The 16,863-nt window shown below is 42.7% G+C and overlaps 1 protein-coding gene across 11 annotated transcripts in view; it reads left to right on the top strand.

The window, feature by feature from the left end:
* Positions 1 to 16,473, top strand: part of Nedd4l (NEDD4 like E3 ubiquitin protein ligase) — a 331,119-nt gene extending 314,646 nt beyond the window's left edge. For all 11 annotated transcript variants that reach the window (XM_033757523.1, XM_010635462.1, XM_033757525.1 and 8 more), the window contains 7 exons: positions 2,603 to 2,676; positions 4,634 to 4,694; positions 6,192 to 6,251; positions 7,692 to 7,799; positions 9,031 to 9,127; positions 9,828 to 9,900; positions 14,474 to 16,473. In XM_033757523.1, the coding sequence (XP_033613414.1) occupies positions 2,603 to 2,676; positions 4,634 to 4,694; positions 6,192 to 6,251; positions 7,692 to 7,799; positions 9,031 to 9,127; positions 9,828 to 9,900; positions 14,474 to 14,576 (576 nt within the window). In that variant the 3' untranslated portion in view covers positions 14,577 to 16,473. The remainder of the gene's footprint in view (positions 1 to 2,602; positions 2,677 to 4,633; positions 4,695 to 6,191; positions 6,252 to 7,691; positions 7,800 to 9,030; positions 9,128 to 9,827; positions 9,901 to 14,473) is intronic.
* The last annotated feature ends 390 nt before the right edge of the window (positions 16,474 to 16,863 follow it).

Below are 16,863 nucleotides of genomic sequence, written 5' to 3'. Positions count from 1 at the left end.
TAAAAATCTCTGTATCACCTATTCCTGCTATCTCAAGAAAAATGAAGATTAAATTTTGATTAAGTTAGCGCATCTGTACTCTGGAAGGCTAAGGCAGGAGGCTTGCAATTTTTAGCCAAGCTAGGGCAACTTAGTGACTTATTGAGACCTTGTCTCAAAATAAATAAAAAGGTCTGGGAATGTAGCTCGGTGCAAAAACCCTGGGTTCAAGTCCCAGTACCACACACAAAAATTATTATATGTAATAGAACTATTCTGTGTGTACACAAATGCAGGTTTTATTTTTGTTTGAATGGAAGTGGAATTGTACTGTGCATAGTGTTCATAATATATCACTTATACTTTCCTGTGTCAGATATCAGTCTGTTGATTACCATTGTAATGGTGATTCCATTTTTTAGATGTATACTGTATATTTTTCACTGTACCTTCTTTGTGGGCATGTAGTCTACTTCCATGTTTGCTATATTAACATAATTCTGGAGATGATTCTCATATATATATATATGATATAAACATATATGCTCAGTTAATTTTTCTTCTTTGACAGAAATTATAAAAGAGAAATTATAAGGAATATGTGAAGTATTATAAAAAGTAAAATTGTGATGCCTATTTATTGCCACATTATCTTCCAAATGATAGAACCATTAGACACACCAGCAGTGCAGGCAAGAGCCCTTTGTTTCATACACTGGCAGCACTGGATCTGAGTGCTTTGGTTAGAACCGCCTGGCAGCATCACAGGATTTCCTCCCCTCCTTGTCTGCAGTTCACACTCTCATGCATTAGTTCTGGAAAATGACAACTCCCAGAGGACACTTGGTAAAGGAGGCCCTGTGAACAAAGAGAGGGGAGAGGCATGTCCTGCAGGGTTATGGATACTGTTTACTCCCTCTGCCTGGAATATGAGCTGGGAAGACAGGGATTCTGTCTTAGACTAGCTGAGCTGTGCTAAGGGACTGCTCCATGCCAGGAGGTGATCTGGGATTATTAATTCATCAGTGAATAGAGCAGATAGGAAATCTTCATTAGTGGAAAGAACAGCAATCTTAAGAGGAAGAATGGCGGGGATAGTACAGCTTATTAAAAGCTACTACAGAACCTGTGAATGAGCTGGAACCACAAACCTCAAAACAACTGTCAGTATTCTTGTAGTAAACAAACCCACCCTGCTGCCCAAGCCAAAACTGTTTGCCATCTACCAGTACTGACCTGGCCTGTCCAGGACAGGAGCAGGTACCCGCCAGCAGGAAAGGGAAATGAGGAAGGGGTTGAAAGGAAACTGAAAATGCAGAGACAAGATTAAGAGTCTGTGATAGCGACTGCAAAGAGATGAATTGTGTTGGAAAAACAAGATCCTCTCCCAAATGAAAAGGCAAAAGAGGAACATGCAAAGGGACAAGATGGATGATCAGTGTGATTGAAGAAACTGCCTCATTGTGAACAGGGGTGAGAATCAAGCAGATAGAGCAAACACTGGAAGACAAGACCAAGTCTTCAGGCCAGCAGGCTAGGTACACAGGGTTTGGAGGAAGGAATGACTGGGAGATATTTTGTTGGAGCAAAGATCCCATTACAAATTGCAGTCCCTGTCATCATTATATATAGAACTCCGGCTCTTGGTTTACTGGGTAATATAACCTTTTGGACTCCAAAGAATCCCTCCAAAATATTGACATCACTGTCTTGTAGCATGGAAGTTGGGCTGTAGATTCTTCTTCCACAAAAAAATAGGCCTGTTCCTATACTACTTACCGTATCTTGCCAGATCTGGGGAGGGGGAAAAGGTGATGGTCTGGTTTTAGCAACTTTGCTCCTTTGTGATCAAGGCTTCCTCTAAGGAAAAGTGTTAATAGGGACAGAGAGTGGGAAGAAGTGACCCCCATAAATAAATTTCTTCAGCCTGGCTTCTCGAGTTTCTATTTTTTCTTTCTTTTCTCTCAATTCTAGGGATCAAGCCCAAAGCCTAACAGAAGCTAGTAGGCAAGCACTCTACCACGGAGCTATATTCCCAGCCATTTTTTAAATTTTCTTTTTAATGCAGGGTTACTTAGTTGCCAGGCTGCCCTGGAACTTGTGATGCTCCTTCCTTAGTCTGTTAAACAGCTGGGATTATTATCACCATGCCTGATACTTAAGCTTTTCTTTTCTCTTCTGTTTCTTCTTTCTTTATTTCAAGGCCCTGTGTTTTGCCTATTTGAAAGAAAATTCATGCATCCTTTTTTATGACTATAAATTTTAATTGCCAGAAACAAAATGCATTTGAATTTGTATCTCTGTAGACTTGATTAATTTATTGTTTTTGTCTGTTTAATTAATCAGTATATGAATAGGAGATTAAAAAATAATGTATGAAGTATAATTAAAACTCACAAATAATCACAGAATAATTTGCTTTTAATGATAACATCTTAAAATGTGTGCCATTTTAACAGTTTAAAGCTCCATTAGACATTTTCTTGTACGTGGAGCCCATTTTCTGGGAAGCAGTTTTTTTTATAAATTTTGCTTATCTTTCCTAAGACCTTAATAGTAATATGCAAAATAACTCCATGATGATGATTCTTGTGTTTTTTGTTTGTTTTTTTTGTAATTACAGACGTATCAAGTGGATTTAAAGCCCAATGGTTCAGAAATAATGGTGACAAATGAAAACAAAAGGGAATATATTGAGTACGTATACACATATTTACAACTTTCTCTTTTAATAAATTAAACAGTACATTGGGTTGTGATCCCTTGCCAGAATAGGTTGTGTACACTATGGCCAGGACTGCATGGGCCAGTTTTCAGCAATATAAATTCTTTTTTGGCCTGGGCTAATGGAAAGTTGAATGTGGGCTGGTAGGTTTGCATTATATCATGACTTCTGTGAGCTGCCCTATAAAGGAAGGAAGCAAGGAACAGGTGTGTGTGGTTGAGGAACATGACAGGTACTCTGGGAGTAAGTGGACATCTCTGCTAGAATTTAAATTGTAACGGTGAACAAAGGGTATAACACATTGTCAAAGACCAATGGGATAAAATTAAGAACTACCAAAGGCAAAGTATTTTCCCTCTCTCCTGACTACTTCTTCATAGTGAAAACCTAGGAAAAAAGTTAAAACACATGGAATTATGCATGTGCAAACATAATGAGTTGTTTCTGGTGTTTGCAAGTTTTCATAGTCCAATCTCAACCTCATTTGGTGGAAGAAAATGTTGAGTCCTTTTAGAAGTCTAGCTCTTAAGTAATCCTGGTATTTTTATACCAGACAGAAGATCTTTCTTGCTTGGGTACATTACATTTTTATCTCTGATGTGTCTATCAATTCAGACACACAATTCTGAGTTCTTCCAAGGATGGCCATGTTTGCCTTTGCTAGCCCCACCCCGGTGCAGGCATGAAGAAAGTGCTGCAGGGTTTGGTTGTGGGGTCCAAGTTTCTGCATATCTTGTGGGTTGTAGCAGTGGCTTGAGCTTGTCTGCTTTCAGTACTCCATTTCTGCAAGCAGTGTTTCTGCATTTGAAATTGATCAGAGGGCTTGAATTGAGAATTGGCTGAGAATCACAGCATCTTTTAGTGTGATCTGCAAAGAAGATGCATCCTTCCTAATTAGGAAGAAATGAAGAGTGGCATAGTCTTGGAGACCCTGAGGAAGAGTGGAGCTATCACATAACAACCCCTTTTCACTCTCAAGTCAAAAGTTTGTTCATGCTTAATAAATAATCTGGAAGTAAGCTACTACAGATCTTACCTGTCCACACTAATTGGTGTCCTTGTTCTGACCTTGAATAATTCTAGCAGATAACACCTGAGACACCATTGTCTTTGCTTGGAAAGCAGAATGCTGAATAGTTTCTTTAAAAGGCTGCATCCCAGAGTGACTGAAGTCTGAGAAATCTGACGTGTGCTGCGCATCACTCTGCAGTTAATTACTCTAGGGTTCAAATTTGGTAGAGGCCAGGTCTAGGCAGGGTTTCAGCTAGCTTCACTGAAAAGAGTAGGAGTGAAATCTCCAGCTGCTCCTGGGCCCATTTCCTCCTGTGGTGCTGGAGGAGTGGCAGTGGGCTGATGATTGCACCGCAGACCCACAGAGCTGATGTGGCTGAGCTGGTGTGGTGCAGGCTGTTCATGGGGGCTTTGCTGTGCTGCCGCCTCTCATGAGAGCCCTCTATGAGAACAAAACACCTCAGATGAAACCCTTGTAGATCTGCCTTGCAGTTGGTTCTGCTCTGCACCAAACACTGTCACAGGGAAAATGGTTTCAATGAATTTCAGTTACTTTTAGAGTCTTAACCATTCATCATCCACGTTTTCGTATTAAAACATTAGTGTACATGATACTCAGCGTTCTCTTTACAAATACTTGCACATAGTTATACATACATATGGGTGTAGGCATGTGTCTTCATGCACACACACTCGCATACTCATGACTTTTTCTCTCTTCAAGTAGTTGCATCTATAAAGCATTTTGATCAACTGGAGCTTGATGGGTGTGGGGACTAGTTATGACAGATACTTCACTCATTGTTGCAAGAATTCCTGAATCAACAGTGTGTGCACTGAGGCAGTCCCTACTCTGAAAAAAGCAGTGAGTCCTGATGACATTGGGGGTGGTTAAGCATGTTCCCTTTTCTCCTGCAGCTTAGTCATCCAGTGGAGGTTCGTGAACAGGGTCCAGAAGCAAATGAATGCCTTCTTAGAGGTGAGTGCTGCTGTCAGGGTCTCTGCCATGCATCTCAAGCCCTGGGTTGAGGAGAGCTCGTCAGCTCCTGTGGGTAGTGTGCTGGAGCTGACCATTCTCCGAGCCATGGAAGTGGGACCCCCGGAGGAAGCCAGCGCCACCTAGCTCACACTGGTGACACATCTGCAGGACAAGAGTGTTCAGTGGTGCAGGTGCATCATTGCCATTTGTGTGTGTGTGTGTGTGTGTGTGTGTGTGTGTTCGGTTTCTTTGCTTCTCTCCTATTTTAATTTGTCTTACCTGTGTTTAAGGAGAACTTTTTACTCACTTGATCTAGAGCTGTCATTTTAGACTTCCAGGTGATACCAAGAGAAGGCTGCCTGCTGCTTCAATGCCAGGGTCTGAGGGCTCAGGCTGAACACATAGAGGGTGGCTCCCATTAGGTCATCCCTCTGGGGACTCTGCCTACCTCAGTGGCTGTGCCTTTTCTTCACAGCTGTCTTAACATTCCTCACAGATTTTCTCTTGTAGAACTACATGGAAAGCATATTTTTGTCAGCTGGGCTTTGGTATTACACCTGGCCACCTGTGCCAGCTTCCACCCCGGGAAGAAGGGAGCAGGGACCACCCAGATATAAGGGGCCACTACTGAGCATGCTCCCAGGCCTCTTCCAACCCTGGTGCCTAGCAAAGGGTGAGAAAAGTGTTACATGTTAAACAGAATTGGAATCCTTTTAAGTCTGATAAATTCATAACTTACAAGATAACAGGAAAAGGCCTCAAGTCCATGGAGCTGTTTGGCACCACTCTTGAGCTTGCTCACCTCTAGCTCAGACATGTACACAGGATGACAAAAACATTCCAGGCAGGATGCTGAAAACATTCAGAGTCCTGGGAACATAAAGTGCAAGGCTTGAGCAGACAAGGGCCCATTCATACTTTATTTAGATAAGAAACCCCAGAGAGCAAGTTCCTCGGCCCCACCCTTGGCTTTGAGGAATCTGGCCTCAGCCCAGCAGCCTTGGGAGTCCATCCTGGACCCCTTTACTGACTGGTGACAGCCCAGGAACCAGAGCTGGGTTTGCCATACTTCATCTCTTCTGCACTACATCACACCTCCGTTTGTGCCTCACCCACAGGCCTTCAGTGTGTTACTTTTTAACTACGTCTCTGGCACATCTGTGGTCTGTGCATTTTTAGGACACAGTGACTCACAATAGTGTGTCATAAAAGACTTTCTGAAACCACCTGCCCACAAGATTCATATTGTCATGGTGTTTCAAAAATTATTCAAGTTCCTGAACCTTCTAGATTTTGTAATTTTTCAAAACTTTTGAGTTTTGAGTGCAGTTTTTATTAGGGTATGATTATTTGATACTGTAAGTGATGTATAAATCATCAATAAAGAGTATATTTCATCTGGCAAACCAAAAAAGCTTATTTCTCATGTAAAATTTGTTTTCTCAAGGAAAAATGTTTAAGGTGATTTTTTTTTTTTTTTTTTATTTGTCCTTTCAGGGATTCACGGAACTGCTTCCTATTGATTTGATTAAAATTTTTGATGAAAATGAGCTGGAGGTTTGTATTATAAATTATTTTATGTAAAGTAGATTTTTTTTAAGTATCTCTCTTTACTTTGCAAATGATATTTTAACATTCTCTGATCCATAATGTCCTACTAAGTTTAGATGAATTATGTGTTTTATATGGAGTTGATTTTCTGATTTGGAAGTAAAGAATAGCAGAAGTAGTCATCCCAAGATTCCCTGTCCATTCAAGGCATTCAGTGGGCCTGGCCGCTGAGCCGTGTTGGGTTCATAGCCCTGTGCTCAGGTGAGGAGAGCAGCTACATGTGGTCAAGCTAAGGTAGCTGCACCCTGTTTGCAAGACCAGGCAGCCCAGCATGCTCTGCTCCCACCAGAGCAAGCCAGTGGGAGACTTGGCCACAGGTGATTGTAAACACCTCCTGGCGGCTGTGGAATAAATGTCTCGTTGAACTTGAAGTGGCTTATGTTGACTAAGAAAAAATATCAGAAGGCCACAAGGTAGCAGAAGGTGTGCACCTCAGCTTCTTGGTATTGATGTCATGAATGATTGCAACATGAAAACCAAAGGAACACTCTTTGTTCTTTTAAGAAAAACAGGAAAAGGAAGGAGGCTGTGTCTGTTGACAAGCTGGTGACAGTACCTGGGCATTTGTAAGCCACATGCATTAAACCACTTCTCAAAGAATGGGTTTCTGTACTTTCACCTTGAAGTGGAATCTTGGAGATAGATGATGTTATAGAAATTGTGCACTGTCAAACCTGTGTTGTGCAGGTGGAGTCACTGAAGCAGAAAGAAGGGAGTAACCTCATAGGTTGACCCCAAAAGGTTTTAGCCAGTTAGACCTAGGAACCCTGTTTTCAGGCATCAGGTGTAGTTCTTTTTTAATCTGTTCCCTGGCTGGGAGTGTCATATTCATTTGTCCACTTGAAACCTTCTGTCCTGGAGAGTTACATAAGAAGAAGAGCAAGCCTTAGGCTAAATAATTAAAGGAACCCTTTACTGCATTACTTTATGTCTGCAGTCCACAGGTCTGTGGGAGAATGAGTTGTTATCATCACCTGAGCTGAACTCATCTGGCAGAGATAAGTTCTTGCTATCATAAGTAGTAATTCCCCTGTGGGTAGAGAAAGTCTCTGATACTCAGATAGAAGATCTCTCAGGGGAAACAAGGGTAACAGAGTGTAAGGACATTGTGAATACTGCGCCTAGCTTGGTGGTAAGATGTCTGATCCAGCGTCTATTTCCAGTATAAAACGTCAGTGGCCTTGTCCAGGGGTTAAAATTAAATCACCTTCATTACCTATGGTATTTCTGTGATCATGTCCACAGTCATCAGTTTTCATGAACTGCTAGCTTAACTCCTTTGTAGAATGACAAAATGCTGGCTTTGAGGAAAACTAATTTCTCAGTGTGTGATTGCTCCAGCTTTCACATCCTACCTCGTTTACATGTGATAAATTTCCTTCATAGTTGCTGATGTGTGGCCTTGGTGACGTTGATGTGAACGACTGGAGACAGCATTCTATTTATAAGAATGGCTACTGCCCTAATCACCCCGTCATTCAGTGGTTCTGGAAGGTAACTCCAGCGTTTCCTCTGGCTTCAGACCTTCCCTCTACCCGCTCCCCAAGTCAGGCCCAGGGCTCTGCAGTGCCTTCATCTGCCTTGCTGTAGGACTGATGCTGGAAATTGGGGTCTTTCCTACTTGGACTGTGGGAGAGGAAAGGAGAAACAGCCTCTGCAGTTTTCTTTAACTATATTGCCTATGAGTTTTGAGTAAGGCTGACCCCAACACAAGTGGTTGGTCCATCCTTGACCGCCTGGTTAGAGTGACTCATTTGTGGAACCTGTTGAGAAAGATGATTCTTGAAAAAGAGTTCATTGGCTCCCAGAGTACTGGATTTCAGCCTCCAAGGTGGAACTTATAGTGGCAGCTTTGTCGGTATATAAGCATTCTCTTGGGGCTGGCTTTCTCAAGATGCCATATTTTGTGGAGAAATAAATTTCTCAGTTATTTTTTTTAATTCCTAAAACCATTCTTATATCTCTTTTCCATGGTGCAAACAAAATATGATTTGTTGTCTTAGAGCCAATGTTTACATTCTGTTCATCTTAAAAGGAAGGGAAAGAAGGAATGAGCTAGTCCAAGGGAGAGATGGTAAATGAATTAAGAAAACAGTTAACTCACCCTACCAAAAAAGAAGTCCTCTAACTTGTGTGAATTTTTAAATGTCTGCTACTAATATTCCAAGTGCCAACAGACATACAGAGGGAGAAGAAAGCAGAATCTTCAAATCCTAGACAGACCAAATCTCACTCAGCTTTCATTTTAGATATTTTTATAGCAGTTCAAATAACATTCCCAGTCCAGCCACTTCAGTTCCTGTAATAACTTAGATATGTTAGGCACGTAGATTGTTTTAGAGAGCAATTTTTGCTACTGTTATCTTTGGGGAATTTGCAGTCTTGAAATCCCATCTCCTCACCCGGCTTCCCCTAGTGTAAATCCTTCTGGATCACTGCGTAGTTACAATTGGTTTGAGGGCAGCTGGCGAGCCTCGACTACAGAGACCTGACCTGAGCTCCAGATCATTTATTTTGGCCTATTCGCAGAAGAATAAAAGATCCGATGATCACTCACTAAGACTAGAGAGGCTAAGATTGAGCTGGCCATAAAAAAAATATAATAAAAGGACTCGGTTTTCTGTCTGGGTCTGCTTACATGCCAATATACACAAGATCAAGTTCACCAGCAACATGTACCCTCTGTCAGCTGAGGATATCACAACTTTCTTCCTCTGTTGCATAGGCTGTGCTGTTGATGGACGCCGAGAAGCGGATCCGGTTACTGCAGTTTGTCACAGGGACATCCCGTGTACCCATGAATGGATTTGCCGAACTTTATGGTGAGTAGCACACATCAGACTCTGCTGTCCTCCAGTGAAGATCTGGCCAGGTCTCACCTGTGGCCTGAGAGTACTGTGCCCCCAGCCTCTGCAGGCCAGTGTGCCTGCATTAGGTTCAAGGGTTCTCACCTAGACACATAAAAGGGGCTTCTGCATGAAGAGATGAGGGGATTTTGTGCAGAGGACCATAAGGTTGGTCTTCTCTTTATTTTCTTTTTCTGTTTTTCTAATTTAGTGTTCTGTTACACCTTTAACATTGGGTCTCCCAGACTCACGTGTGTGGTCCTCTAAAGGACAGCTGATCTCCAGGAGGCACACTTCTTAAGTGCATACTTTAGATTGAAGTAACCGCTGTGTCTGCTCTGCATATTGAAATTCTCATTTTATTCCTTTCCCCAAAAGTAACTGTGAGTGTAAGTGTGCAGGGCCCAGTGGAAGGGCTGCAGCCACCCACATGTGGGATTGTGTCTGTTAACACTGGGGCAGCTCGTCCCGAGGTCAGGCAGACCCTGCATGTGAACTTGTGCAGTCAGTCGTGTGCCTCCCAACATAAAATACTGTGTCACAGCAAAAGATACTGAGTCAGGACTCACTCGGCAAACCCTGCCCTGGCAGTGGGAGCTGTGCTACTCTCATCTCACTGCAGCTTTATCCTACCACCTCAAGCCCTGCTGACATTATCTTTTTCTTTTCTGTCTAGGTTCCAATGGTCCTCAGCTGTTTACAATAGAGCAATGGGGCAGCCCTGAGAAACTGCCCAGAGCTCACACATGGTGAGTGACAAAACACTTCAGTGTCAGCCACTAGTATCTTAAATACCCATCCTTGTGTGGTACTGGCCTCTAGGTATAGAGTGCTATACTTCCTGTCTGTAATAGCTCAGAGTGTAAAACACTGATGCAGATGAGGACATGAGTTGTACAGTGAATGCTAATAAAATTTTAACCATGATCTGAATGGAGCCAGTGTGTTTGCACAAAAGGGCTAAAGCCTCCACACTGTGGGGGTCTCCTCCAAGCCCTGCTTTCCTTGATTGCTCTAGGAGCAGAGACTTCACCACCTGGGGATATGGCAGCTCCCAGCCTCTCAAAAGAGCTGGATTTTTATTCCCACCTTAAATTTGTTTAGAACTTAAAATAAAATTCTCTAGTGAAGCATCAATTTTTTGTTTGTTTGTTTGTTTGTTCCTGGGGATCAAACTCAGGACCTTGTGCTTGCGAGACAGGCAGCAGAACCACTGAGCTAAATCCCCCGCCCTTTTTTTGTTTTGTTTTGTTGTTGGTACCAGAGACCGAACTCGGGTCCTTGTACTTGCAAGGTAGGCGGTGAAGCATCAATTTTAAAACACCTTCCATGCCTGTGAATAACCCATAGCTCCCTGGAATTTAGTATTAATATGATTGTAGCCAGGGGAATATAGTGCTCTGTAAGTGACACATGGCCTGAGACAGCAAAGTATAGGGTTCGACATAATCAAAAGGCCCCTTTTTGGCTGCCAGTAGAGAAAAGAGGCCTCAGATACTTTCTTAGACGATATAGGTCACCAAGCACGGAGCAGTCCTTCCTCGATGAGTTTTTTAAGAGTAACACTTCGCTATTCCAAACTCAGTGACCCTCAGTTGGTTTGTTCTTGGTGTGTGAGGGTAGGGGGCACTTTTCTGTCTTACTCCTTCAAAAGCACTGGAGTCGGTGTTCTAGACAGTGTGAGCACCACAATCCCAGCTTTCCCACAGTCAGTGAGGGCTCAGGAATCCCGCACTGACCATACTGAGCTGACACAGGCAACCCATGGCCGCTTGGAGGAGACACCCTTGCTAAAGAAGGGGCAGAGGGGAGGAATTCTCATGAAAATGCCTTTGTGAGTAGTTGGCTCTGAAAAGCTCTTTGCTTCTGTGTGATTCCTTTGCCTCACCAGAAAGAAAGGGTTTCTCCATTCATGCCATTCACTTGACTGAATGGAATGAATGTGGTCATTGCCTGTTGGGCCCTTAAAAACCTGAAACAAGTGACTATCCAGAACAGTCATCACCCATGTTACCCACTTTATTTTGGAGAAATTTTAGTCATTGCGAGCTTTTATTCCAGCCAGTGTCAGAGTCTAGTGTGGTCTTTTGCTCTGTGACAGCTTCAGTTTGAAAGGCAGTCAGCACAGAGCTGACCCCAGGGTCGTGGGGCTTGGTGCGGAACTCAGACTCAGAGCCACAGAGATGGGGGAAGTTAATGAAGGCTCTTGAGTTACCTGGCACAGCCATCTTCTGTGGGCCAGGCACTATTTCATCTTATGCTACACCGTGATTATGCCCCTGGACTGTGAGAATGCTTACCCAGGAGCCCAGAATTCACAGATTTCCAAATCGGAGAATGTGAACTCTGCCAGGAGAGTCTGATCCCTTCACCACTGCACTAGATAGACTGCCTCTGTCGATGCAGCTTTCTTTTTATACTCTTCAAGGAGATCCTGCTAAGCCAGGTACACGTTCAGCCCATATTCCTCTGTGACCCTGTGGGCAGATTCTTGCTGTTGAACTTTTCTTCAATTTTGGAACCCACCTGCTTCACCATGAGTAAGACATGGTGCTGCACAGGTGAGACCTGAAATCAGTGTTTCTTGACCAAAACTGCATGTAGAGAGCTTCTAAAAACCCTCATGCCAGGGTTCTGTTCCCAGAGATGTGGACTTAGTTCATGTGGCTTAAGCAGTGGAATTTTCAAAGGAAAAAATATTTTCAAAGATTTTCAAAAGAAGACCTAGGAAAGATAAAAGATACCAAACTGGCTCTTCCCAAAGCTTATTTCCTGTTTGTGTGTCACAGAAGTAAAGCACGAAGCCCTCTTCCTAATGGTTGTCCCTCAGATAGCAGTCCTGACCTTGTAGACAAGGCTGTTGTCCTCTTTTGCATGGCTTGCCACCTAGCCAAGCCCAATTGTATTTCACTACAGAAAGGGGAGCTTTGTGGCCACTTCTCTCCAACAGTTCCAAGTGGCCTTCAGCCATGGAGATGGTGCATTTCCTCCATGATCTACAAGAATGTAAAATGCATAATTAAGCTTCAGGCTAAGAATTTGCTTTGATAGAAGAACAAAGGCTGGAAGATCTGACTCTTTCTTTAGTATCTTCAAGTGTCACCATTGCGTGTGTGATTACTTGAAAGCTTCAGTTCACTGTCCTAAGAAAGTCACTACCCGTGTACTCTCACTAGGAATCCCAGACCCACTTGCTGTACCAATAATTTCAGCTCACACACCTTTCACATGAGAGCCATAGCCCGCTGAGGGCAGTGGCCTGCTCACGGTCACCCGGTTTGCCAGCGATGGACCAAATCCAGTTCCCTCAGAAGCAACAGTGACAAGCCTTTACTGAACCCCTGTCCCCTTCCAGACACTGTCCAGGCACTCACATGACTTGACTCATATAATTGTGACAATTCTGAGAGTTAGGTTATCTGATGAACCCTATTCCTATAGATAAGAAAATTGAAGTCCAGACCCTCAGTAACACAGTTATAACCTCAGATCTTAATGTGCTGCATTCACCCTTTTCTCTCCAGTGTACCATTTCCTCTCAAACATGCATCATGTAGAAGCATCTCTTTAAGGAAAAAAAGCTGTCATGGATCTTCAGGAATAGGTCTTTAGACCACGCAGTAATTGCAGCCCTGGACTGAGAGCCTCTGGCTTATAAGGTAGAAGCCACCTTCTGTGAAAGGCTCCTTCTTGTGCTGTTTGAAAAATAGAGTTCTGTCTTTACAATGGGTGCAGTTTTGCTCCTAGATTATTAGCAGTACAAAAAGAAAATATTAGGACTATTTTAGGGTTGCAGTTCTAGGATTCTGAGAACCTCCACCTGAGAAGCACATTCTTTTAATGTTACTAGCTCTTGGGAACTCTGCATGGAGCTCAGTGGGACTTGTTATACAGTTTAGGGGTTGTTACGGCCCCAGCATGGAGGTTTGTTTTATTCTTACTACTGCTGATGATAAATGGTTAGATAAATGAGATGCTGTTCTGCTCATACCTGGAGTCACATGTCAGCCCCTGGAAGGGGGACTGTTTCAATCCCAAATAGTGTGGGAGCTTGTGCTATGGAAACTTGAGTGTGGTCAAGAATTGGATGTTCCTCTTCCACTCACAGTGTGACCAGGAGCTAATTGTCTGACCTCTCAGACAAGCTTGACTCCACTCAGTCATTCTCTTCTAAATGATCATGAGCTGTTGCAGGTGTCTGTGGCCATTTTCAGGACAGCTCCACATCAGCTGTCCCCACACGGACACTGACTCTGTAGACAGTCAGTGAATGTTGAATGAATAACACCACTGATCACCATCCTTTGAGCGCTTGCTGAGTGCCAGGCCCACTTCATATATATTCTGCTTTGACCTTCTTAGCACCCCTGCAAGCAATAACCCCTTTTTCACAGATGAGACAACTGGGTGACTTGCCCAAGGTTACACAGCTGGCGTGAGGCAGAACCAAAACATGAACTTGGGTTGATGGCCTGCTGAGGCTATCCATTTGTATGAAGTCCTCACTCTCACTAGGGAGGCTTCAGCTTCCCTCCCCCAATCTGAAGCCTCCTGAGAGACCAGAGCTTTTCATAAATGTAGCTCCTCACTGCAGGTCGGGCTGCCTTACCACACTTTACTTAGTGGAAGTAGCTTAGCACTGACATTCTGGAACTAAGAGCAGCCTGGGCTCCCCCCTGGAGTCTTCGAGAGGGAGTCCTGGCACCTTGATTTTGCCTCCCTGATTCAGGATCTGAATCTGCAGGTTGGAAGTGACCTTAACTGGCTTCACAGGCTGGTGGTGAAAGTGAAGGAATTCACTCTGAGATGAGTGTGTATGTGGCTCAGGTCTGGTGGAGAATAAGCCACAGCATTGAAAACGAGCACATCTCAACTCTGTAATTCTCAAGCATTGTGGCTGAAGATATAAAATCTCTGTGTGGGCACGTGTCGTTACCATGCCTGTATGTCTCCTTCCCACCAGGCTCCTAGAACCCACATCTGCCCATAGCAGAGGTTTCATGGACTATTCGAAAATTGTTTTTCTCTCCTTTTATCAGGTATATTTCCTATTTAGAGTGGACAGTTTCACAGCTAGAATTTATTTCCTGGTACTCAGAATTGGGACTAAGGCATTTCATTGCTTATTCAAATACCAAATGCCCATTAGCCAAATCTAGAAAGTACTGTGGGGCCGGAGATTTAGCTCAGCGGTTCTGCCGCCTGTCTCGCAAGCGCAAGGACCCGAGTTCGATCCCTGGTACCAAAAAAGAAAAGAAGGTGCTGTGTGACTAAAGGGTAAGAATGGTAACATTTTACCTACACCTTTTTTTCCTTTCACAGCTTTAATCGCCTTGACTTACCTCCATATGAAACTTTTGAAGATTTACGCGAGAAACTTCTCATGGCCGTGGAAAATGCTCAAGGATTTGAAGGGGTGGATTAAGGCCTCTTTCCTCAGGGCCAGTGACCATCCAGCAAGTTCCACATGCTCTGTATGCCTGACAGACTTTGGCAGAGCGGGTGACAGAGCACCGCTGTGCAGCATGGCTCCCAGAGGCCAGCCTCCACCTCTGCCATGCCCACCTTCAGACTCCTCGGGAACCCGGTCCCGGCTGAATTCCCGCGCTTCACCACAAATTCTCAACTGGTTGATGTGTACACTAATTACATTTCAGGAAGACTTGTTCTATTTATGTTGTGCCTCTGCAGGCAAAGCCCTTAATAAATATTTTGCATACTTTCTAATGACAGTGAATGGAATTAATCACTCTACAGGTATAGTATTACAATTCATGTTTACTTTTTAAAATGATTTAGACTGATTTTCAGATTTTATTTCATTACAATTAAAGATGTCTCATGTACTTGGTAAAGTGAGCATATTTTTTTTGTATTTGAAGTTCATACCAGGCTTAATGTCAATGACATTATTATTTTTGAGGTACTTTGACACCCCATCCCTGTACTTTATTAGAATTGGAACTTAAATTTTGTCCAGAAGCCTTCTATAGTCAAGAACTTAGAGAGAATTTCAAACATAGCATTAGGTATAACGATAATTTTTTCCATACTCAGAATGAAAATAAACTGGATATTACTTTTTTGTACAAATTTAGGTAATAGCTATGAGCCAAGAGAATTGTAACATAGCATGACATATTTGTGTTAACTTGAAAGGAATCACACCATTATTCCTTAGAAGTAATTACGTGTGCTATAACACATTTGAGACAGGGTTAGACTGTCATTTCTCATGAGAGAAGTTACTTAACCCTTCCTGTTGCTGTACAGTCACCCTTTTATTATACTTTCCCTTTTACTGTTTGTAGTAGAAACATTTCAAATGGAACTCAGCACTGCTTGATTCAAAACTCTGGAAGCCAGCTCCCTTCTGTCTCCTTTTTGTGTGTTCACTAATCGTAGCTAAGTAACCAGTTCTCGCTCTAATTGTACCAGTTCTGAAGGCACTTTATGTACCACATGGAGGTCATACCTGGTTTTGTGTTTGTTTGGTTTTTATCACAAATATTAAATGTGATGATTATTTCTTTTTTCTACTCACATCTTGCTGGTGCAATATCTATCAGTTGTGAATCTGGCTGCTGGTGTATAAAAACCTGAATGTAAAGCTGAGCCTATAGACCTGTCCTTTCCAATTGTTTTGTGATTTCTACTCAACTACAAAGATTTATTTAATAGACACTTAATCTAATCAACTTTTGTTACCTGTGACCTGTTGCATGCTTCAATACTGTGTACTGCCTGAGTCATGTCTCTTGTGTGCTAGATTAAAAGTGAGAAAGACTTGACTTGATCCACTGAGGTCATGCTGTGGTGGTGGAGGACTGAGGGTCTCTGTGCAGTTTGAGTCTTTCCCACCTGTGAGTGTCTGTTACAGAATTCTGTCATGTTCTGAGAAGATGCCTGAGACAGCGTGGGAGTTCAGCAACCCTGCTGTCCTGTTTAACTTGTGTTGTCCTAGACCCTGTTGTGGCTAAGTTAGAGGACACTGGAGATTGGGTCTCTTGCTGATCACAGATAAGACAAAAATTTGTGGTTTCACAGTCTCTGTTGTGTAAGAAGACCCTTGGTGTAAGAAATTAGTCATATTTGTGTAGTTCTGGCAGTATGTGAGAAACCATGGATACTTATCGTTGTAAACGAGTTGTCTAAGGGAATACAGAACCCTGAAAATCTAAAAGGTGACTTCCTACAGAGCTGAGTATTGGTTCTCTTCATATTGATTTAAAAATGCTTACTAGTGATCAGAAACTTGGGTATTGTTTGTTTTTGTTTTTTGTTTTGTTTTGTTTTGTTTTTGTTTTTTATTTTTTTTGTACCAGGAATTGAACTCAGGACCTTGCACTTGCGAGGCAGGCATAGTGCCACTGAGCCACATCCCCAGCCGTTAAGAAATTATTTTTAAAATGCTCATTATTTGGGGGGTTTTAGGTAGTATTTTTTTTACCCCCTACAGTTAATACAATGAATGTCTCAGTGGCAAAAATCCTTTTTTTTTTTTTTTTTCTTTTTCATAGTCCAAAATCAGTTATCTTTTATTGTTGTTGTTCGTTTGTTTTTGTGGTTTTGGTACCGGAGATTGAACTCCAGTCTTTGTGCTTGTGAAGCAGGAATCAGAACTACTGAGCTAAATCCCTGGCCCAATCATTTCTTTTAAAAACATGTGTGCTGGGGATTTGGCTCAGTGGCTCCGCTGCCTGCCTTGCAAG

This window comes from Fukomys damarensis, unplaced genomic scaffold (assembly GCF_012274545.1).
Source record: "Fukomys damarensis isolate Sample0158 unplaced genomic scaffold, DMR_v1.0_HiC HiC_scaffold_30, whole genome shotgun sequence".
In the NCBI taxonomy this organism is placed as follows: Eukaryota; Metazoa; Chordata; class Mammalia; order Rodentia; family Bathyergidae; genus Fukomys; species Fukomys damarensis.
This window is presented reverse-complemented; position numbering and strand designations above follow the sequence as displayed.